This window comes from Anabrus simplex, chromosome 4 (assembly GCF_040414725.1).
Source record: "Anabrus simplex isolate iqAnaSimp1 chromosome 4, ASM4041472v1, whole genome shotgun sequence".
Taxonomy (NCBI): domain Eukaryota; kingdom Metazoa; phylum Arthropoda; class Insecta; order Orthoptera; family Tettigoniidae; genus Anabrus; species Anabrus simplex.
The window spans coordinates 260,219,666-260,243,346 of NC_090268.1; the positions used below are offsets into that span (position 1 = coordinate 260,219,666).

General features: G+C 39.9%; 1 protein-coding gene across 3 annotated transcripts in view; it reads left to right on the forward strand.

The window, feature by feature from the left end:
• The first annotated feature begins 7,505 nt into the window (after nucleotides 1-7,505).
• Art7 (arginine methyltransferase 7) overlaps nucleotides 7,506-23,681 on the forward strand; it is a 165,705-nt gene continuing 149,529 nt past the window's right edge. The window contains exon 1 of one of the 3 annotated variants that reach the window (XM_067146441.2): nucleotides 7,506-7,684. In XM_067146441.2, coding sequence (XP_067002542.2) covers nucleotides 7,612-7,684 — 73 coding nt within the window. In that variant the 5' untranslated portion in view covers nucleotides 7,506-7,611. Of the gene's footprint in view, nucleotides 7,692-7,768; nucleotides 7,828-23,681 lie in introns of those variants that run through there. The other 2 variants (XM_067146443.2, XM_067146442.2) reach the window with 2 other exon arrangements.

The window sequence follows — 23,681 nt, forward strand, 5'->3', positions numbered from 1 at the left end:
CTGAACATCTTGTAAATGCACTTTTAAACTGTAACTTTTGTAAGAAAACTTCTCAAACTTGAAACTTGAATGCGAGTATATCGCAGTGTATCATACATACAATTAGAAATTAAAGCTCGTATATAAAGATATGTTATTGGTTTTTTTCGTTTCACTTTCCTTTCCATAGTTTTTAACGGTGTTTTTCGAGCATATTCTGCATATTTAACCGCATATAATGTTTTTCCGAGCATATCTATGGAGCATATAATAGTTTTCGAGCATATCTATCCACCATATAACACATGGTTTTCGAGCATATCTGGAGATTTTATCGAGCATATCGATCCGATCCCTAGTGATAAGGTTAAATGAAGATCGAATAAATTCGGTATAATAAAAGGATAAATTTTTAAAACTAATATCTTGCATGTAAAAAGAGCTAGTACATACGATTTTTAAAAATTTGAAAAACAGATCGGTTAAGAATTTTAGACTAATCTTCTACCAGAACATCCATCACTATAGAATGGTTGTAAGTAGCAGCATCAAGTTTAAAGATGAACCTTACTGGTGCATAAAATGTCTCCACAGAGCATCCTTGAAAGTGTGAATAGCGCTTAACCCTCTGATAATTTCGGGAAGGAGGTTCCACTCCCAACAGGCAATTACTCTGATTGATTTATCATAGATTATAGATCTGGTGTTAAGACTGTGATAAGAAGATACGCATTTGAAATATGAAGCAGGCAAAATGCCTGTGAAGAATAAAGGATTTTATGAAGATGGCGTAGGGTATGAACAGTGCGACGAATTTCTAGTCGGTGCCAAGATAGGTGGTTATATGAAGGAGTTACATGGTCATAGTGCCGTAGGTTACAGACGCCATGAACCTACTACGCTGGCGTAGCAAGGGGGGGGGCTAGGTGATACTCCCACGTTGCACGTCCCAGGTGGCGGATACGGGGGTTCTAACCGGCTTGCCGCCGGACTTGAGGGAAATAAAATACCTCTCGCAGACCAAACACTACCCCCTGCGGGTGGAGGACGCACATGTAGAATACACCCACGGTATCCCCTGCCTGTCGCGAGGGGCGACCAAGGGATGATTGAATTAGTACAATGAAACTACTTTTGATTCGTAACATCACGCAGGGACCACCATAGGTTGCTTGTACTTGTGAGTAGTACCACAATATTAGATACGAAATAGGTTTGTGATTAGTAGCAGTCAAGAGCCTGGCCTGGGGTTTTGCAGTACCCGTGCGTCGTACCCATGTGAGCAACACCGCGGATCTGGGGGTTGCCTGTGAATTGTACCACTATATGAGTGACCCCGTGGGTCTGCGTTGCCTGTGATTAGTACCCACTATGTGAGGAACACCACGGGGCCCGTGGGACCGGCACCCGTGACTAGTACACCTAGGTGAGGAAACTCTCAGGTTTGCGTTGGCTATGAGTGGCGCCATTGTGTGAGAAACACCATAGGTCTGCGTTACCTGTACGAAGTACAATACTTGTGAGTAGTACTATCTTGTGTGGAACACCGTGAGTTTTCGCTACGTTTGATTAGTACCCCAACATGACAAATACCATGGTTCTACTTTACTCGCGACATGTACCATTCTGTGGGGCCTTAGACGTGGATTTTGCACCCCTTTAGACATCAAGCATCATTGTGCTTTATAAGTTGTCCCTTGGTCAGTAATACTATTATTTACGATCTTTTTTGCGTCCACTGTTTTTGTTTGTGTGTTTCTTTTTGTTTTTTGCTGGGTTCATGTCCATCCATTCATTCTCCATGACATTTTCATTTTATTTTGGTCAGTGGATAAAGTTCACCTTTTTTGTTATTTCATTTCGTACCATTAGGGGCCGATGATCTCGATGTTAGGCCCCTTTAAACAACAAGCATCATCATCATCAGGTTACAGACGTATCTCACACATGCATTTTGACCACGTTGTAATCTGCTCAATAACTTGCACCCAGCGTCTCTATAAATCACGTCACAATAGTCGAAATGAGGGAAAACCAGAGCTTCTACCAACATATTTTTTTTTAGTATTTCAGGAAATAAGTATTTATACCCGCGCAGCATGTGTAATGCAGAGAATGTTTTCTGAGTGACGTTCGTAATATGCGTTTTCCATGACATGTCGTCATCGAAAGTGACGCCTAGGACTTTTACTGATGACGTGAGTGGTACCTTAGTATTACATAACCTTATAAGTGGAATCTCTGGTCGATTGACCTTCACGAGTAGTTCCGGGTATCCAAGGATGATGGCTTGCATTTTTGCTGGGTTTAACGGAAGACCACATCTCAAAGACCAAGAAGTAAACGATGTTAGATCCTGATTGATTTTGTCTATGGCCGAATATATTCGATCTGGAGATGTATGGAGGTACATTTGAATGAATGAAAACCATAACGGTATAAATGACATTTTTAAAAAATGAGTTAAGTGCAGGATGTAACTCCGGGAGGATGTATCCTTTCACCAGCAAAGATCTACAAGTGATAGCGGTAATATTCTTCTTTCTAACTTTCTAAGGTCCCTCACTCCAGATCATGCACTTCCACCTTATACTCCAGCTATCTCTGCTTCCACTCGTCAGTGTTCAGTCCTTTCTCGTCCCATCACTCTCCCTGAGCTCACGTCCGTTCCTAACTCCTGCAAATCATCCACTCCCGGTCCTGATTATATCTCTTATGCTATGTTACAACAGTTGCCGACCAAATCCCTACAAGTGCTTGTTCAGTACTTTAATTTTGTGTTACATACTACGACTCCTCCTCCCGAGTGGAACACTTTTTTCCTAGTCCCGGTTCCAAAGCCTCGACGTCCAATGACCTCCCCTCACAATATTAGGGGAATAATTTTGCCATCTTGTATACGCAAACTATTTCTTAAACTCATGCTCCAAAGGTTTCTCTGGTACTTAGAATATTATTCCCTCCTTTCCAAGTATCAGTATGCTTACTGTAAAGGTCGAAATGCTCAGGATGCGATCAATATACTTATAATAGACATCTTATTAGCTAAATCTCGAAAAGAACACACTACTGCTGTCTTCCTCGATATACGAGGTGCCTTTGATTCCGTCCCCCTGAATATGTTATGGGATGTGTTATCACAGAAAGGCATCCCAACCACTTTCATAACTCTTCTACGTCATCTGTTAACGTCTCGCACTCTAATCTTCAAACCTCCTCTCACTACGCCATCCCCTCGTCAAGCTACTGTCGGCGTCCCTCAAGGTGATATCTTCAGTGGAATACTGTTTGCTTTATATTTATCCGGCCTCGAGCAACTTGCCCTCCAATCTGCCCGAATTCTTATGTATGCCGACGACATAGTTCTCTACTTTTCCCATAAAGACGTAGATGTTGCTCGCAAATGCATAACACGGCTGCTCATTCAAGTTCAGTCCTGGTTACACACTCATGGGTTCTCTTTATCACCCGATAAATGCTCTGCAGTAATCTTTACTACCAAGCGGGTTTACAACTCTGAGCCTTTACTGTTCGATACTCATGAAATTCCCATACGTTCGCACCATAGATATCTTGGCATTATCCTTGACCGTAAATTACAATTTTCCCAACATATACAACACCTACGCAACTGTACTGCCACGTATATTAACCTCCTAAAAGCCATTACACGCCGTTCGTGGGGAGCTGATCCTGCTACAGCAAAATTAGTCTACTGCTCCACCATCCGTGCTCGTTTCGACTACTGTACACATATAATTGATCTTGCATCACCATCTGCCCTTCAATCCCTCAACACAACTCAAAATCAAGCACTACGAGTTTGTTTTGGTGCGTTGTCTACCACACCTACTAATGCCTTATTAGTCGAAACTGGTGACCCTCCTCTTCTCCTTCGACGCAGATTTCTAGCATCTAAGTATCTCCTCAAACGACTTCTCGTGCTCTCCAATAACCTTCTACCCAAAATACAATTACTCGCTCAATCATTCTCAACACCTATCACACATCCTTGCCGAGCCCCTGCCTTAATTTGGGCATTTGAGTCTGTCTCCCCTTTTAAATCTACTATTATTCGTAGTCATGTGCTACCATACTATTCTGTGGCATACGACGTGATTCAATATACTCCTACTATTATTCATTCTAAAGAATCTTCTTTTGCTATGCTCCCTTACCGGCTTTCATTTTTTCCTCTACATTCTAAAAAAGTTCGCATTTCATCCACTAATGCCTGTCCCAATTTTTATACTGATGGATCCAAAAATTCTTGTGGTGTCGGCGCTGCTTTTTATTACGAACAGACTCAGTATGCTGAATTGTTTCACTTATCGTCCCACTTTTCTATTTTTTCTGCTAACTCCTTGCCCTACGACAAACATTACTGTACATCAAACATTCATCCATACAATCTGCTAATATATTCACTGACTCTCTCTCCGTGCTTCAAACACTAAAATCTAACAAGTTTACGCTGAACTGGTATGTTTATAATGTCAAAAAACACACCCTCTTCAATTTACACCAATTAGGTGTCCAAATAACCCTCATTTGGATACCTGCACATAAGAATATACCAGGCAATGAACGAGCCGACCGCTTAGCGAAAGAGGCTTCCCTCTTATCTACAACCCCAGCTACATTTTCTGTTCCAGCCACAGATTTCATATCTCCCCTCAAATCACAACAACGACAAATCTGGCAAAACACATGGAGAACATCTGCATGTCAGAAGCGCAAATTCTATCATAGTCTCCAACCCATACTACCTACTACTTTCTGGTATCAACACGCCACCTACACTCGTCGTCATATCATCAATATCATACGTCTTCGCTTTAATCATTCCCTTATACCTCTATAAAAATTTCGATTTCGCTTACAACCGCATCCCCTATGTCATTGTGGATCTGTAGATGCTGATATCAATCATCTCTTTTTTCAATGCCCATTGTACAACTCTCCTCGCCGATGCCTGTACTCCAGCTTAATACAATACAATTATCCACTCCCCTCGTCAATTGCATGTCTGATATACAAGCCCTCTCCCACAATCATACGTATCTTAAATCAGTTCTTAGATCACTCTAATTTACAACTCTAACCCCACTTTCTCACAATACATTGACACTACTTACATATTTCATCATATTCTCATTTGCCTCCCACCCTCCCTAACGCCTCCTCTTCAACCAAGACACATAGCTACCGTTTATTCTCATCTCCCCCTCCACCGATCGCGTGTACATTTTCATTGATGTTCATATCAACACACTGTCGCCCCTCTTCATCTTTTGTTTACGATTTCACTGACACTTTGCGCTCTCTACATCCCCCATATACGTTGCTCAGATATTTCTTTCCATCTGTCCAAAGTCCTACACTCTCCCATATATCCACCCCTCTGTCTTTCCACTGCCCTCTCCTGCTTATCCCTTATCTGTTGGCCCGGTGTGTATGTTTTGTAGAAGTCGCTGAGACGGCCACTCTAGCGTGAAGATTAGTATACCTTGTGTCCCTGTGCTTTTCCTACATCTCCTAGTCTTGTATACGTATTTCCTCACTCTCAGTTGTCTAGGTGATACGTCTTTTCCTGAACTACTTCAAGTGCTTTGAACCCATTTTGTGAGTCCGCTGCATGGTCTACTACTTCCCTCAATCGTCAAGTACTTCTAATGATGGGCTGCGAATGGACTCGCGAAGACTCGAGTCTGGGATCGTAAAGCTCGAGGTACTCGAGTCCGGACTCGAGGCCGAGGACACTGGCAGCGTTATCTGCGAGCCGTGTATGGAAACAACACGATGCTTAATATTTAGGTAGGTCAAGGACAAGTATTGGGTCCGTTTCCCAATAATGCACAGTGATATAATGTACAAACTGATGTACATTATGGCGTATTTACATTAATGTATAGGCCCACACAACAAAACCATATTGTAACGTAAACTAAGGAATGTGTGGACACAGGTGCTTATGAGCTACAGTCCGGCTCCATGGCTAAATGGTTAGCGTGCTGGCCTTTGATCACAGGGGTCACGGGTTCGATACGCGGCAGGGTCGCGAGTTTTAACCATCATTGGTTAATTTTGCCCACACGGGGGGTGGGTGTGTTTGTTGTCTTCATCATCATTTCATCCGCATTATGACGCACAGGGCGCCTACAAGTGTCAAATCGAAAGACCTGCATCTAGCGAGCCGAACATGTCATCGGACACTCCCGGCACTAAAAGCCATACGCCATTTCATTTTACCGGCGCACAGTGTGAAATTGTAGAGATCAGGCAGGACAAACGTACATTTTCGACTAATCTATTTATATTATATATACAAAGAATACCTGACCGCAAAGCTTTTAAAGCTGTGTGTGGTATATCTGATCTCTACAATCATTGTGTGAACATTGCGCCCCTTACCTTGCGTCTCGCACTGTCAATTTTCTGCAGTGTGTTCAGATGAATCTACGTAACTAGCGACTGTGTTAAGATATTTTTAATGTGAAATGGGGATACAGCTAGATTTCTATCTTTCTTTCTTAATCTGCTTACCCTGCAGGGTTGGTTTTTTCCTCGGATTCAGCCAGGGATCCCACCTCTACCGCCTCAAGGGCAGTGTCCTGGAGCGTGAGACATTGGGTCGGGGGATACAACAGGGGAGAATGACCAGTACCTTGCCCAGGCGCCCTCACCTGCTATGCTGAACAGGGGCTTTGGTGGGGGATGGGAAGATTGGAAGGGATAGACAAGGAAAGGGGGAAGGAAGCCTACAGTGTATAATTAAATTATGTTCCTAATCTTCACTCCGTATCTCAAGTTACCAAAGGCTAACCTACTGGGCGATATAATGCAAATATGCAAACTCATATCCTCATCCCGAGGTGGTGCAGCTCCTTTCAGGAAAACCCCCATTGCAGGTGAGCTGCATGTACCATTTCGATCACATACCAACCTTCCTGACATTCTAAAATTTCTGGCGGTACCGGGAATCGAACCTAAGCTTCCAAGGATGGGAGTTAGTAACACTACCCGTTACGCTACAGAGGCGCGGTAATGAACTTGCCCAACTAAATATAGACAAAGGAGAAAAGGAAGAATGTAACTGTGTGACAAACGAAACGAATGGCATTTCGAAACAAATATGTTGCGGTCTTACACTCCCGTGTTTCACGTTATGGTCATCATTTACGTAGCTGTTGTAATAGTACTTCATGATTGGGGCATTTCTTCCAACTGCTCGGCAACAGGCCGCAGTTACGGATCGTGACGTCACAGTGGAGACTCGAGTACTTCGCACGGGTTACTCGGAGAGGCTCGGACTCGCCAGACTCGATTTTCGCGAGTCCAAGCGTCACTCGCGCACATCACTAAGTACTTCGTACTCAGACAACATTGTAAACTGCATTGGTGTACTACTTTATTGAAATTGTGTGCGCGTGTAGAACTAGTACAAATATAATGCAGTATTGTGTCTGGGTGAAATAACGAGCCCAAATCAACTGCACGAACATTGGATTGCAGTGGTGGGGGGTCCCTCTTGGAGGGGGCGTTTACTAACAACTGTCAGCACATGTGCTTTGGATCACTTTGGTTATCTTCATTTCGGTCTTTTAAGAAAATAGTGATTGTTCTGTGTGTATGAATATTCTCATGATACGGTATCTGTTGGAAGCAAGAAGTGTTAGCAGTACAGCCGGAATTCTTTTTCATCGTACGAAGTAATCATAGGCCTACTTATTTAAATAAGAGGCATAATGGGAATGAAATGCACATTAAAACTATGTCTTTGTTGTCCGGTTTGAAGCGCTTATTGTAACAATAATGTAGATTTAAAAATGTTTTATATGCATAAATGTATGTATTTTTCACTGTTATTTGCAATTTGTAGTTTCTAACCTATGCGGAATATTGGAGGCCTAGGGAGATAGAAAGGGCATTTGAGTGCGATTAATCTTATTTGTTATTATGGTCGCCCTTCTTTATCAAGGTGCTCGTGAATATCTAGTATCTATTAAGACTTGTGGCGTAATCTTAAGACTACATTTTGGATTGTCAGGTTGCATGTTACCATAGCAACCAACTAAAAATTCCAACATATTTTACAACTAAGGTACAGATACCGGGCCTTTCCTCTATTTATGTAGGGGATTTGCTGTTATTTATGTTGTGTATTCGTTGGTTTAACGATTTTTGATCGTCGATGTACCTACTGTATATAGTTCGTCTTGCATCTTGGAAGATCATACCTGTGAAATAAAAACTGACCTTGCTATACCCAGAGGATTTTTATTATCTGAATCATGTTACTTGTTTAACTTGAAAGTAATTTCCGTACAGCAAATTATACATTCGTTAAAAGCTTCTTTCTTCATAGTAACTTCATGAAAAAAAAAAAAAAAAAAAAAAAAAAAGAAAGAAAGACCTTCCATAAAAATACTTGTGGGACTTATAGCACCCTCCGAAAACCATTGAAAAATAGGCTCGTGATGTCTTTGACAACTTAGTGCCTAGGTGGGCACCAGGGAGTAATTTAAGGTGGTGGTGATTATTGTTTTAAGAGGAAGTGCAAAAACTAGCTATGCTGTAAGTAGTGGTGATGGTGTTTTACTTATTTCTATGTTTAGTGTTATTAATTAATTATGGCGACTGTGTATGAAAATAATACTAAACATTAAAAAAAATTATTGTCAACATAGTACGCCAAAGAATTGCTTCTAGCTTGACAGAACAAAATATGGTATTGTTTGCATAGCTGACCGCAGAGAGCACACAAACAATGACTTGATATCTGATTATTTTCTCTCAGGGTACAGAATCTATGGTGGAAACCATGAACGGCCACCTGGTGTATACATGTCACAGGGCAAAGTCTGAACGTTTCCATTCGTAAGTGTTCATTCCTTGCATCTGAAAGGTCTGGGTCCACGCTTTTTGTTTCCCGTCCTGGATATGTACATCATGTGCGGAAGTAGATACCAAGTTTAAACTCAATGGCAAGTTCTTTAATAAAGAAATCTGTGCCTGCTAGTAAATAGGCCTATGCTAGCTTGGTTCAGGTAGTTTTGGATAACCGGAGTGCTCTTTTAGTGTATGTAGCTTTCAGCGTTTCCAGTCTTCTCAGATTTGTAGGGGTGAGATGCACTCATATTTCTCTTATAGCATAACAAGCTATTGGAGTGGTCTTTATGTAAAAGAGCCGCAATGGTCATATAAGATGCAATTTCTCCAAATTGCTTATGTCAGATATGGCCTTGGTTGGTGGGATGCACTTATCCTGTATGTGCTTCATGAATGATTTCCTGTAATTTGCATAGTTAGTCCCACATACTTTTATGAGTTTGACAATTCCAATTGTACGCCGAAAACCATCTTCAGGGCTGCCGACAATGGGGTGCGAACCCGCTATCTCCTGAATGCAAGCCCGCAGCTACACATCTCTAATCGCACTGCCAACTCGCTCGATAAGATATTTCGTCACGTTTCAGACGTAATCAATACCATAGCAATATAATGGTTATGATAAAGAAGTGGACTGTTGCCACTTTAGTTATGGAGCTCTCTTAAATGCTGAGATATTCATTAAGGTAAGAAAGGCCTGCCTATCTCGCCCATACTAACCGTTCAAAATTCAGGTACGCTTAACAAGATCTATTTGGGTTGGATACTTGAAGTTTTAGTCTTATTATTAACATGAAAATGAAAACCTACAACCTCTTTTCCAGTCAATGACCGGGTCAGGGAAGGGATGAATGAAGCGCCCAACTTGCAGTGAGGATATGAATTGTGCCGGCTGCCGAGGCCTGTCGCACTCCTCTGGGGCAATGGTTAATGCCTGACAAATGAAATGATAGTGGAGAGTGTTGCTGGAATGAAAGATGACAGGGAAAACTGGAGTACCCGGAGAAAAATCTGTCCTGTTTCCGCTTTGTCCAGCACAAATCTCACATGGAGTGACCAAGATTTGAACCGTAGTATCCAGTGGTGAGAGGCCGGCACGCTGCCGCCTGTGCCATGGAGGCTTCCTTATTATTATGATCCTTAGCTGTAATAAAAATTATTTGCCAAAGTCAAATACCTTTTATAATACGCTATGCAATTTTAGGGGAAGCAATTTTTTACCTAAAATTGTACCAAAAATGATTTCTAATTGCTCTTAGGTATTATTTTCCAGAAATATCCCTTCTTATTTCTCTTAATTGGGGTCATATTGATATCATCATCATCATTTCTTCGCTCCAACAAGCCGGGTGCAGTTGTGTACGAGCCTCCTCCAGTTTGTTCTATCCATCCATAGATGCTGCTCATATATGCTACACCAGTTCACATCTCTAATTTCAAGGTCCTTCATTATCTGTTTTTCCCAAACATCACGAGGTCTTCCTCTTGGTCTCTTCCCAGGAACATTGTGGTCAAAGTATGTTCGAGGAGTCCTGTGAGGGTTCATTCTTTTCATGTGACCATACCATTGCAATCTCTTCACTTCTAGAGTCTCCAGCAAGCTTCTTTCCAAGCCAAGCTGTTGTCGGATATCCACATTCCTTATTTTATTCATTTTTGTTTTTTGGAGACAAGAACGGAGAATCTTCATTTCTGTTGCCTGAAGACGACTCTTTGTTGGTCCAGTAAGTGTTGCTGCTTCCAGGCCATACGTCAATATAGGTACTAGATATATTTTGTACAAGCTGATCTTGGAAACTAATGGAAATGTTTCATCCCAAAGTATTTGACGTACAGCGCGATAGAATTTGGAAGCTTTCTGTATTCTGTTACTAATCTCTTGATGTATGGTATTGTCTGATGACATAACACTACCTAATTACTGGAAGTTGTCTACAATATCCATCTCCTCATCTCCAATTCTTAGATGAACAGTTGGAGAGTTTCTACTCATCACCAAGCCAACTGTCTTAGTTTTGCTGATTTTGAGACCTAAGGTTGTAAAAGCTTCATGCCAGAGATCTAGTCTAGTTTGTACTTCCGCTTCTGTCTCATCCCATACCATTACATCATCAGAAAAAACCAGGGCATTAGTTGTTGGATCCTTTCTCTTAACTGCTTTAAAAACTTCATCCATTATGATTATGAAGAGAAGTGGTGAAAGACAACTTCCTTGCTGGACTCCACTCTTCGTTTCAGACCAACCTGACCTTCCAACCTGGACCTGGACACAACACTTGGTTTCATCATATAATCGTTGTACTTGTGCTATGATGTCATCGGGCACTTTCTTATGTCTCAAACATTCCCATATATGCCTGCGTGGTACATGGTCATATACTTTCTCAATGTCCAGAAAAACGGTTATAAGTGTTTTACCTTTCTCCCAATACCTCTCATAGAGCATTCTGGTGGCAAAAATGAGGTCTATAGTTGATCTGTGAGGTCTAAATCCATGTTATTCCTCCTCAAGTGTAGATTCAACATATTTTCTAATCCTGCTCTCAAGGATGGATTTGCAGATTTTGAGGCCATGTGACAGCAGAGTTATACCTCTGTAGTTGGTACATTTCTTTCTATCACCTTTTTCAACAATGGGATGATGACTCCTTGCTTCCAGTCATTGGGTATTACATTCTCTTTCCAGATTCTATTTAGTACCCTGTACATCCACTGTTGTATTGATGTACATAAATAAATTCAGGAACCTAGCATTAGATGTTTTGTGTAAGTGATACCAAAGTGCAAACAAATATATAGCTGAGAAGAATGTTTACAACACAATTTTTCACTTCAAACAATTCCTAACATATTTCTGTCCTGTACTCTGGATTATTTTGTCTTTCTTGGTTACTTTTAGGTTCCTTGTTTTTCTTCTGGCTCTGTTTGTTATCTCTTCCATCTTTACTGAGAATTAAACATTTTCTTTGAAGAATTTGATGGAGCTACAATACTTCCATTAAGTTCAAGTTCAGCATGTGTTGAGCATATGACAGTGTTTTCTGCAACATTAACCTCTACCAAATATAATCATTCACATTTTCACGTAAACTAACCTAATTTACACGGTAAAATTTCCATGTGCAATGATTTCGCTCATACTTTCTCTTATCAGATGCTTTTGATTGAGCCATTGTTTGCTAGGGAAACACAATATTGCAACACCATGACATACAAAAAGATTTTATAAATACAAACAAATTATATCAGAACTTTTCATAATTATAAAGATTGCCCGTGGCAGAGTAGAATGGAAATGAATTCAGAAAACTATCTCTAATAGTTTAGAAATTATAGGTTCATATGTAAAATGCTGTAATAGTGGGTGTGTCCTCACACAATGCCCCTTCGTGACTGAAGTTTCCACAAATTCTCATTTATCATAATAATAGAAGCATCAACACATGCTGAGTGTCCATCTTTACAGATATGGAGATTATCCTTGTTGTTTTGTGTTTCCTTTTGACCTTGTCTCCTCCTCCTCTTGCTCTCTGTTCCCCATAAGATCTGTCAAGATGGCTCCACGATGAATGTTGATGCTTGCACGATGGTGATGAATTAGGGAAACAGAAACAAGCTTCTCATGTTTGAGAAGAAAGGAAGCAAAAGAACTGGGATTGATGAGGAGAGAGCTGATCTCTTTAAAGCCAGCAGGTGTTAAAGATCCAGAGAGTCCTTGTCTAATTTCCAGTTGTTCCCTCATTCAGTGCTGACCTGTCATTGTATTGTGTGTTCCTGTTTATGTCTTAGTTGTGAAACTTCCACGGTCTGCTGAATTATTTAGTTCTTCTTCTGGATTGAACTGTGTTGTTGTTTTGTATACCTTCTGTACAGTTTGCTGACGTTTCATATATGTTGCGACTGAAATATCCCTAGCCAGGCTGAGTGGCTCAGATGGTTGAGATTCTGGCCTTCGGAACCCAACTTGGCTCAGTCCGGTGTTATTTGAAGGTACTCAAATACGTCACCCTCGTGTTGGTAGATTTACTGGCATGCAAAATAACTCCTACGGTACTAATTTCCTGCACCTCGGCATCTATGAAAACCGTAAAAGAGTAGTTAGTGGGACGTAAAGCCAATAACGTTATTATTGAAATACCCCTGCTCGATCTGAGGTAATTAGTCTCACCAAGCAGCTAAATCAACTATGAGAATTTGTGTTGTGCCTCACCTGTAAAGAGCCTCTTCTGCCTCTGACTAACGTTAGTCCCATGGGGCCTCCTAAGACAATTGGAACGTGTATGTCACTCAGCAGGTAGCTGGGAGTTACTGTTGCTGTTATGTAACTTGAGGGTTTGTCCTGTATGTTCATTCTCCGACCTGCATTTTGTACAGTAATCTGTGTGTAATAGGCATCCAAGAATTGGTGATTTTGTAGCCTTCCTCTAAATTCATATTGTTTGGATGTTTCTTAATTTCAGTAGCCTTTTGGTTTTTCCTTTCACGATTCCAGGCAATAGCTGCTAAAATCTTGGTTCTGTCAAATGAAATTTTGTATCTTGTTTTGCAGGAATGCTTGGCTATAGCTGAAATATCTGTATCTTGGTTCTTGGTATGACACACTTGTTCTTTAAGTCGAGTAGAAACCCAGACAAGGTGGAAGTCATAATGGAAGGATTGACAGTAGTTAGCAGGGAGTATGGTCTAGCGATATACATTGTTGTTGTTTTTTTAAGAAGTACAAGTGGGCAGTCATCCACGGCCATACACAGATGTGCCAACTCCCCCGATGTAGCAGGAGACTCCCGATTTTTGGTCCTTCCTCCCACTCTCCTGATCGCAGGGATTTATCTCGCGATTTTGAGAGCAGACTTGTTTATTGTGTGAAAATACCATGTTATTCCTTAATCTTTAAGTAGCTGGAGAGAATTTATTTTTCATTCATTCATTCATTCATTCATTCATTCATTTATTTCAATTAATTCCAACGAGCCTGCAGGCTCATACATAGGAATTGTACAGGACATTACATACTGGCGGGCACTTACACATCAAAATATAGTTTGTGTATATAAGATAAGTAGTAAATGGTTGAACATATAAACACATACAACATATAAAATATGTACATCATCAATATGAGGATTACAGAGAATTATTTTCAGTGGGCACTGGCAGGGCAAATGCAATCAGCTTGTGATGATCTTAAATATGACAGAATCTTTAACATAATGCTTTATATTTTATTATTTCCACATAGCATTGCTGACTGTGAGGCACTTTTAGCATGTTTACAAGGAGATAAACACAATTCAGATCAATATATCCCAAAAAGAATCCTTGAAAAAAAAAAAAAAAAAAAAAAAAACCTTAAAATCTATTTGGCAAGGCAAGTGCTTTGAGCAAATAATTTAGTTCAGAATTTTTGGAGAGGTCTAAGGCAGTTACGGTGAAGAGTTGTGTTCAGATATATGCAGTATAAATAAATCTATATATATAAAATAAGAGTTTTGTCTGTACATTGCTCAGAATTTGAAAAGATTGGCATTTCTGTATCGGTCATGTCCACAGTAACAAAGAAATGCACTTTTCTGTAATTTCTGTCTGTATGTATGTATGTATGTATGTATGTATGTATGTATGTATGTACACACATCACTAGAAAACGGCTACAGAGAATTTAATGAAAATCGGTATGCAAAGTTGGGGAATAAATCGCTACAATCTTAGCCATAAATAATTTTATTCGTGCTGATAGAAATGGTAGTTTAGGGGAAGGCTTAAAATTACGTTTTCAAATATTTATGTTGTTAGTGGTCCTATCTTTGTAAAAATTGGTATGCAAAGTCGGGGAATAAGTCGCTACAACCTAGGCTATAACTAATTTTATACATGGTGAGTGAAATGATAGTTTAGGGGAAGGCCTAAAATTTAATTTTCAACATTTACATCATTAGTTGTCCTATCTCATTGAAAACTGGTATACAGAGAATGAGCCACTACAATCTAGGCTATAAATCACTTTATTCACGGTGAGTGAAATGGTAGTTTAGGGGAAGGCATAAAATTTAATTCTCAAATATTTACGCCATTAGTGGTCCTATCTCATTGAAAACTGGTATACAAAGTCGGAGAATGAGCTACTACAATCTTGGTTATAAATAATTTTATTTTCGCTGAATGAAATGGTAGTTTAGGGGAAGGCCTAAATGTAATTCTCAAATATTTATATTATTAGTGGCCCTATCGATATATACTGAAATGAAAACCTACAACCTGTTTTCCAGTCATTGACCGGGTCAGGGATGTAATTAATGAAACATATATAGGCTGTTATTACAATGGGGTCGCCACTCCCAGGGTGATTTATTAATGAGTGATAAATGCTATGAAATGATAATGGAGAGTGTTGCTGGAATTAAAGATGACATGGAAAACCGGAGTACCCGGAGAAAAGCCTGTCCCGCCTCCGCTTTGTCCAGCACAAATCTCACTTGGAGTCACCGGGATTTGAACCACGGTATCCAGCGGTGAGAGGCCGACGCGCTACCGTCTGAGCCACGGAGGCCGATAAATACTACATAACCAAAATTATATAGAATTAAATTTCCGACCATTTATGTCTTATATATTTTTACCGTTCTGGCTATGATAATACAGATATTCATGAATTTGTATTTTTGTTGCGAAGTCCATATCGATGCGAGTCACGAGAAAATGGGTTAACAAAATTTAATGAAAATCGGAAATAGAGTCGGGGAATACAAAACTACAGTCTAAGCTATAAACAATTTTACTCACCCTGGATGAAATTGTAGTTTAGGGGAAGGTGCCTAAAATTTAATTTTTAAATAGCTATGTTTTTGGTCCTATCGAAAAGTACTACATAACAAAAGTTACAGAGAATACAATTTCCGATCATTTATGTTTTATTCAGTTTTACCATACCGACTATGATGAGTAGTATTTCAGACTCGGAAGAAAACTAAATGTGAAGGCCTACAATATGGAAAGTGCATAACATTGATCAACAATAACATTTCATTGACCATTGTTTGTTATGATGTTATTTGTTTGTTATGCTGCCTCTCAACTCCGAAAGATGGGATTACTGCTGCGTACCGAGTATAATAGGCTGACCAAATATTGGCGGGAAATAGCCGGGGAGTTAGAAAATGTTTTTCTTTAGCATGCCATTCCCCTGGTTCATACATTTTCTGATACTGCTGGTACGTAACGCACTGGTTCTTCATAGTATTCCACTTATTCGATCCCTACACTGACGCGCTGTTTTGAATGAGCAGTGTTCATACTTAAGGCAGAGGCCGATTTAGTAGTAGTAGTAGTATGGCCTGGTCTAGAATAACAATTCAGGCCTATTCCAAATAATAGCACCACAATTCACTAAATAACTCAAAATTCAGCCCTGAAAAGAGCCGTTTCTTAAGAAACTTTTATTGAATTCTACATTCATTTGATTCCAAATTATCAGTGAAGAGGGGGTTTCTCCTCTGGCTTGGAGGAAAAATTTGCCTCTAAGTCAGATAGATTTTTCCGCCGCCAGTGTAATGAATTGATATTTTTCGACTCATCGGGTAGTGCTAGGAAACAGATTAGTAAAAGGGCATAGTTTTTGCCCTGGGAGTCTCCACTATTCGACCCTTTCCCGCCAAAAAAAGACGAAGAGTGTTCACGAATCACGGCTCTCTGTGGTTTCTTCATTCCAGCTCTGGAACTTTGGACTGTTAGATCGGCAGTGTAGTCCTGTTCGTTAAAAGTGAGAAAATGTGTGGTGTTTCATTTGATCGAGTATTTCATATGAAAGCATTGCTTTTAATCGCGCCATTCCTACTGACGTCATTGTCATGTATGTTCATTTCAGTTGGAAAAACCACTAAGACGGTGTTTCTGAGGATGTAAAGGCAGGTGGAGAGTGAGTGTCTACCATTATAATGAAAGGTCCCCAACCTGATTGTGACTATGGTATGCAAGCGGGTCTACCATTACAGTGAAAATTCCCTAACTCAGTTTTCATATGAGAAAAAATGTTTCGTGACTTCATCACGTTTCTAGGCTAATGTTATGAGCTATACAATTTAATACAATCTTGCTCACAACGTGTACACTAGTATTCCGTATACAATGTAGAATTCCGTAGCGAAGCACGGGTACATCAGCTAAATGAATGTTATTTCAGTTGGGGGGGAAAACCACTAAGACAGTCTTTCTGAGGATGTAAAGGCAGGTGGAGAGTTAGTGTCTGCCATTATAATGAAAACTCCCCAACCTGATTGTGACTGATGATATGCAAGCGGGTCTACCATTATAGTGAAAATTCCCTAACTCAGTCTTCATATGAGAAAATATGTTTCGTGACTTCCCTGTCGCGTTTCTAGGCTAACGTTATGAGCTATGCAATTTAATACAATCTTGCTCACAACATGTACACTAGAATTCCGTATACAATGTAGAATTCCGTAGCGAAGCACGGGTTCATCAGCAAGTAAATAAATAAGAGGAATAGAGCAGTATAATGTGTTAAATTTTCTTCAGTTGATGCAAGTTACATCATCAATGATGGCTCGTAACATATCTCAATATGCTGTAGTCTCCTGATGTTGAAGGTACATTTGCATATACAAGGGCTAAAACAAAGATCATGATTGTAGACAGCAAATAGTCACTTGTAACACATGAGAGAAGTAGTTGGCTTTGAGGTAGAGAACATTGATTTCAAATAATGGTAGTTATTACTCAGGAGAAATAAGGACAAGACTTGAAATGGTGAGAACCGCAACTGCTGCTGTGACCAAAATATGGAAGAATAAGGGGGATAACAAGACAAATCAAACTATCTAATCAACACCCTGGTATTTCCTATTGCCACATATGCCATAGAAACATAGACCATTGAGAAAGCAGCTAGGAACGAAATTGAAGCTTTAGAGATATGGGTCTATCACTAGATCCTATGAATATCATGGACAGAATGCTGAATGAATGCATATGTTCTGAGAAACTTACATGTGCAAATTTTAGCATGGATAACTTTTAAATCAAACTGCCAAACCATCCTGTTTTTTTGGTATTTCTTTAATCGTCATCATCATAATCAGTTTTCCACTCCAGTTGCTTGGGTCTAAAGTAGATTATTCATGCAAAGAATGTTATGCTCTGTGGTTTGTAAGATTTCAAATACATTCTCTTGTAGGTTATTTTTTCACAATCATACAATTGAAATGGGTGTGTACTACAGTCAGTTTTGGAAATTTACTCGTAACATTCAACAGAAGAGGCCAGAACAAGCTAACAGAAAAGAGGGTTGTATTCCACTAAGATCATGCCAGGCCTTGCACATCTTCTGTCCCATGCAGAGGGTTGTAGGAGATTTGCTATGACATTTGTGCAGAACAATCCTACAAGGAGAGACTAGATCCTGTGTCCAACCGATTTCAACGAGCTTCAATATACCTGTTGGGAGGACATTCAACAGTAACTTGTTTATAAGGGTTTAGGTCAATACTTCATCGTTTTTGGAAAAATTGAGGTCAGAGTTCATGACGCAGGATCCGCTTTGGACCAAGTGGAGTTGATAGAACACTAAAAGGTGAACAAATTTTACTATAACATGCCAGGTCCACAACCTAATAATTTCTGAAAAATTGATGAATCTCCGATTCCAATGCAATGTATATGTACTTGGAGAGTTACTCAGCAGTCAATCGGAGTGGTAGCCTAGTGGTTATTGTACTTCTATGTAAACCTTGACAACATGATTTTGAGTCTCGTTGCAGCTGTATTTTTTGTACAAAATAAATTCTTATTTAAGGGGGCGTGAAGGTAGAAATGCGAATAACAATATAAGTCAAACTGCAGTGAACTTTATTTTCTACCTCAAATTAACATAAACATTCTCACAATTACTATTCGATCTCTCATTGACTCACTCACTTTCTCCATGTCATAGTTTGCCTTCACAGTGTGTTGGAGGGTATTCATCATAGACGCACAAAAAGCAGAGAAATCCTCTGCACCAAGCACGTTGAATGAAAGCCACATTACTGCACGCATATTTCTTGTGGCCCATATTCTTTGGAAATCAAACCTGGTTTATCTTCATGAAGATACATTTCGATGCATGCAAACAATTTAGCTGTGACGAAACTCGAATTCATGTCACAAGGTTTGTAGACAAGTATGGTGACAACTCGCCCACCGGTCCAGTTGACTGCAATGTAACTCTCCAAGTATATATGCGTTGCATTGGAATCGAGGATTCATCAATTTTTTGGGAACTATTAGGTTGTGGACCTGACATATTTAAGTAAAATTATTTGCCTTTTAGTGTTCTATCACCTCCACTTGGTCCAAAGCGGATCCTGCTTTGTGTCATTTGACCTTAATTGTTTTGAAAACGAAAGCATATTGACCTAAACCCATATACACAGGTTACTGTTGAGTGTTCCCAAACAGGTACGTTGAAGCTTGTTGAAATCGGTTCGATGCAGGGCCTGGCCTCTCCTTGTTAGATGTTGTTCTTTGTTGATGATATTTGTTAGCTTTTTTCAAGCCAACCTCCACTCGTTTCATTGTACTAACTTGGATGACAACTTTGCCTCCCAGCCAGCTCAGTTCTGTCAAGATGACATTTAAAAAAATAGATAGTGTGGTTCGTTTTTTTTTTCCTGCTTTAATATCTCAGAGAAAGCTTGCCAAGAATTGATTTAGTAATGACTTGACTATATTTCAGATATGGCTGTACTTAGGAGGCCAACACTTTTTTTTTTTTTTTTTTTTTCAAGGACAAATGATACAAAAAAGTATGCAGAAGTTTTGAACATACAACCTGTCAGACTTCCTTTTTTCTCTTCTACTTCTTAACAACCTTTGTTTTGCCTGATTCTTCTATTTCCATTTGTTCAATCCATCAGTCACTACTGATCTCCATTTAGGGCAGTCGCCCAGGTGGCAGATTCCCTATCTGTTGTTTTCCTAGCCTTTTCTTAAATGATCACAAAGAAATTGGAAAATTATTGAACATTTCCCTTGGTAAGTTATTCCAATCCCTAACTCCCCTTCCTGTAAACAAATATTTGCCCCAATTTGTCCTCTTGAATTCCAACTTTATCTTCATATTGTGATCTTTCCTACTTTAAAGACACCACTAAAACTTATTCGTGTACTGATGTCCTCCTACGCCATCTCTCCACTCTCTCCCCTTAATCAAGCAGCTCGTCTCCTTTCTCCCAAGTCTTCCCAGCCCAAACTTTGCATTATTTTTGTAATGCTACTCTTTTGTCGGAAATCACCCAGAACATATCAAGCTGCTTTTCTTTGGATTTTTTCCAGTTCTTGAATCAAGTAATCCTGGTGAGGGTCCCATACACTGGAACCATACTCTAGTTGGGGGTCTTACCAGAGACTTACATGCCCTCTCCTTTACATCCTTACTACAACCCCTAAATACCCTCATAACCAAGTGCAGAGATCTGTGCCCTTTATTAACAATCATATTTATGTGATTACCCCAATGAAGGTCTTTTCTTATATTAACACCTAGGTACTTACAATGATCCCCAAAAGGAACTTTCACCCCATCAATGCAGTAATTAAAACTGAGAGGACTTTTCCTATTTGTGAAACTCACAACCTGACTTTTAACCCCGTTTATCATCATACCATTGCCCACCGTCCATCTCACAACACTATCGAGGTCATCCTGCAGCCACTCACAATCTTGTAACTTATTTATTACTCTGTACAGAATAACATCATCGTGCAAACAGCCTTATCTCTGATTCCACTTCTTTACACTTATCATTGATATATATAAGAAAACATAAAGGTCCAAAAATACTGCCTTGAGGAATTCCCCTCTTAATTATTACAGGGTCAGATAAAGCTTCGCCTACTCTAATTCTCTGAGTTCTATTTTCTAGAAATATAGCCACCCATTCAGTCACTCTTTTTTCTAGTCCAATTGCACTCATTTTTGCCAGTAGTCTTCCATGATCTACCCTATCAAATGCCGTAGGTAGGTCAATCGCAATGCAGTCCATTTGGCCTCCTGAATCCAGGATATCTGCTATATCTTGCTGAAATCCTACAAGCTGAGCTTCAGTGGAATAACTTTTCATAAACCCAAATTGCCTTCTGTCAAACCAGTTATTAATTTCGCAAACATGTCTAATATAATCAGAAAGAATGCTCTCCCAAAGCTTACATGCAATGCATGTCAGACTGACTGGCCTGTAATTTTCAGCTTTGTTTCTATCACTCTTTCCTTTATACACAGGGGCTACTATAGCAACTCTCCATTCATTTGGTATAGCTCCTTCAACCAAACAATAATCAGATAAGTATTTCAGATATGGTACTATATCCCAGCCCATTGCCTTTATTATATCCCCAGAAATCTTATCAATTCCAGCTGCTTTTCTAGTTTTCAACTTTGTGTCGTACTGTAAATGTCGTTATCATAGGTAAATTTTAATACTTCTTTCGTATTACTCACCTCCCCTATCTGGACATTATCCTTGTAATCATCAATCTTTACATACTGCTGACTGAATACTTCTGCCTTTTGAAGATCCTTGCATACACACTCCCCTTGTTCATTAATGATTCCTGGAATGTCCTTCTTTGAACCTGTTTCTGCTTTAAAGTACCTATACATACCCTTCCATAATTTGTATGGCCACCAATTATGCTTGCCATCATGTTATCCTTAGCTGACTTCTTTGCTAGATACAATTTCCTAGTAAGTTCCTTCAATTTCTCCTTACTTCCATAACCATTTCTAACTCTATTTCTTTCCTACCTGCTCCTCCTCCTTAGTCTCTTTACTTCTCTGTTATAATATAGTGGATCTTTACCATTCCTTACCAACTTTGTAGGTACAAACCTATTTTCACATTCCTCATCAATTGCTGTAAACCCATCCCAGAGTCTGTTCACATTTTTATTTACCGTTTTCCACCGATCATAGTTACTTTTTAGAAACTGCCTCATGCCTACTTTATCAGCCATATGGTACTGCATAATAGTCCTACTTTTCAGACCTTCCTTTCTGTCACATTTATTTTTAACTACGACAAAAACAGCTTAATGATCACTAATGCCATCTATTACTTTGGTTTCTCTATAGAGCTCATCTGGTTCTACCAGCACCACATCCAGGATATTTTTCTGTCTAGTTTGTTCCATCACTTTCTGAATCAGTTGTCCTTTCCATATTAGCTTATTTGCCATTTGTTGGTCATGCTTCCTGTCGTTCGCATTACTTTCCCAATTGACATTTGGTAAATTGAGATCACCTGCTATTATCACATTCCTTTCCATATCATTTCGAACATAGCTGATTATCTTATCAAATAGTTCTGAATCAGCATCGCACTAACCTTTCCTGGTCTGTACACTCCAAAGACATCAAGTTGCCTATTATCTTTAGAGAAGAGCCTTACACCCAGAATTTCATGTTTTTCATCCTTAACTTTTTCGTAGCTTATAAATTCTTCTTTCACCAGAATGAATACTCCCCCTCCTACCATTCGTATCCTATCTCTACGATACACACTCCAGTTCTGTGAGAATATTTCTGCATCCATTATATCATTTCTCAGCCATGATTCAACTCCTATTACAATATCTGGCAAGTATATATCTATTAAATTACTTAATATGATTCCTTTGTTTACAATGCTTCTACAGTTGAGCATTAACATTTTTATGTCATCCCTACTTGATTTCCAGTTCCCTGTTCGCTGAACACCGCTCCCTAGGCCACCCCATTTCCCTGAATGTACCGGCCTATAACCCTTCTAAACAAGTTTCCTAACTTACATGTACCATTGCGGTTTAAGTGAAGACCATCTGAGCCCAGATCCTATCTCACTCCCAGTTTCCCACATACCCACTCCATAGTCTCATTTAAATCCCCAGTCACCTTCCAGTCAGTATCCCTCCTACACAGTATTCCACCGATAACAATCTCCGCTTCCTTAAACTTCATCCATGCTGCATTTACCAGATCCCACACATCTCCAACTATGTTGGTACTTATACCTGCTTGCCTTACGTTGTTAGTACCAACGTGAAACACTACCACCTTCTCCTTTCCCTCTTCCTTCTCTTCTACTTTCCTCAACATCTGCCTCAAACTAATTCCTGGATAACACTCTACCCTGGTTCCCTTTCCTCCACACACTTTCGCCACATGTCTAATGATGGAATCCCCCATGACCAGAGCCTTAACCCTACCCACCTCATTTGATCCCCTCCCCTCCTGGTCAACCCTATCTTCTCTCACTGCTGCAGAAGCTACTTCCTCCTCCCTTTTCTCCCTCCCATGACCCTGTACCACCTGTCTTTTCCTTTCCACTACACTACATTTCCCTTTCCTACCTTTTCCCTTCTTCCTACTTCCACACATCTCAGCAACAGTTCCCTGTTCCTCATCTTTGCTCGGTTGTTCTACCTGCAGTGACTCGTACTGATTTCTCACAGACACCTGTCCTGAATTCTGGTCCTGAAGAAAGCCCTTAGCCTGCAATCTCCTTCCCCTTAAAACAGTAGACAACCTGTCTTCTACAATTCCCCAATTTCCTTCCCATCCCTCCTTTACACCTACTGTATCCTGTACATTATTTGAGGGAGGTCTACTTTCCTTCCTGTCCTCTGAGAGAATCCTAATTATCTCCGTCAAGCTCTCCAACTCCTCCCTCATAATCCTTAATGCCTGGCCACACCCACAGTTCCTACACTTGCTCTCCTTATCCATTATTTATGGAATAATGGGAAGAAAAGGAAAAATAACTTATTCTGTGTAAAAT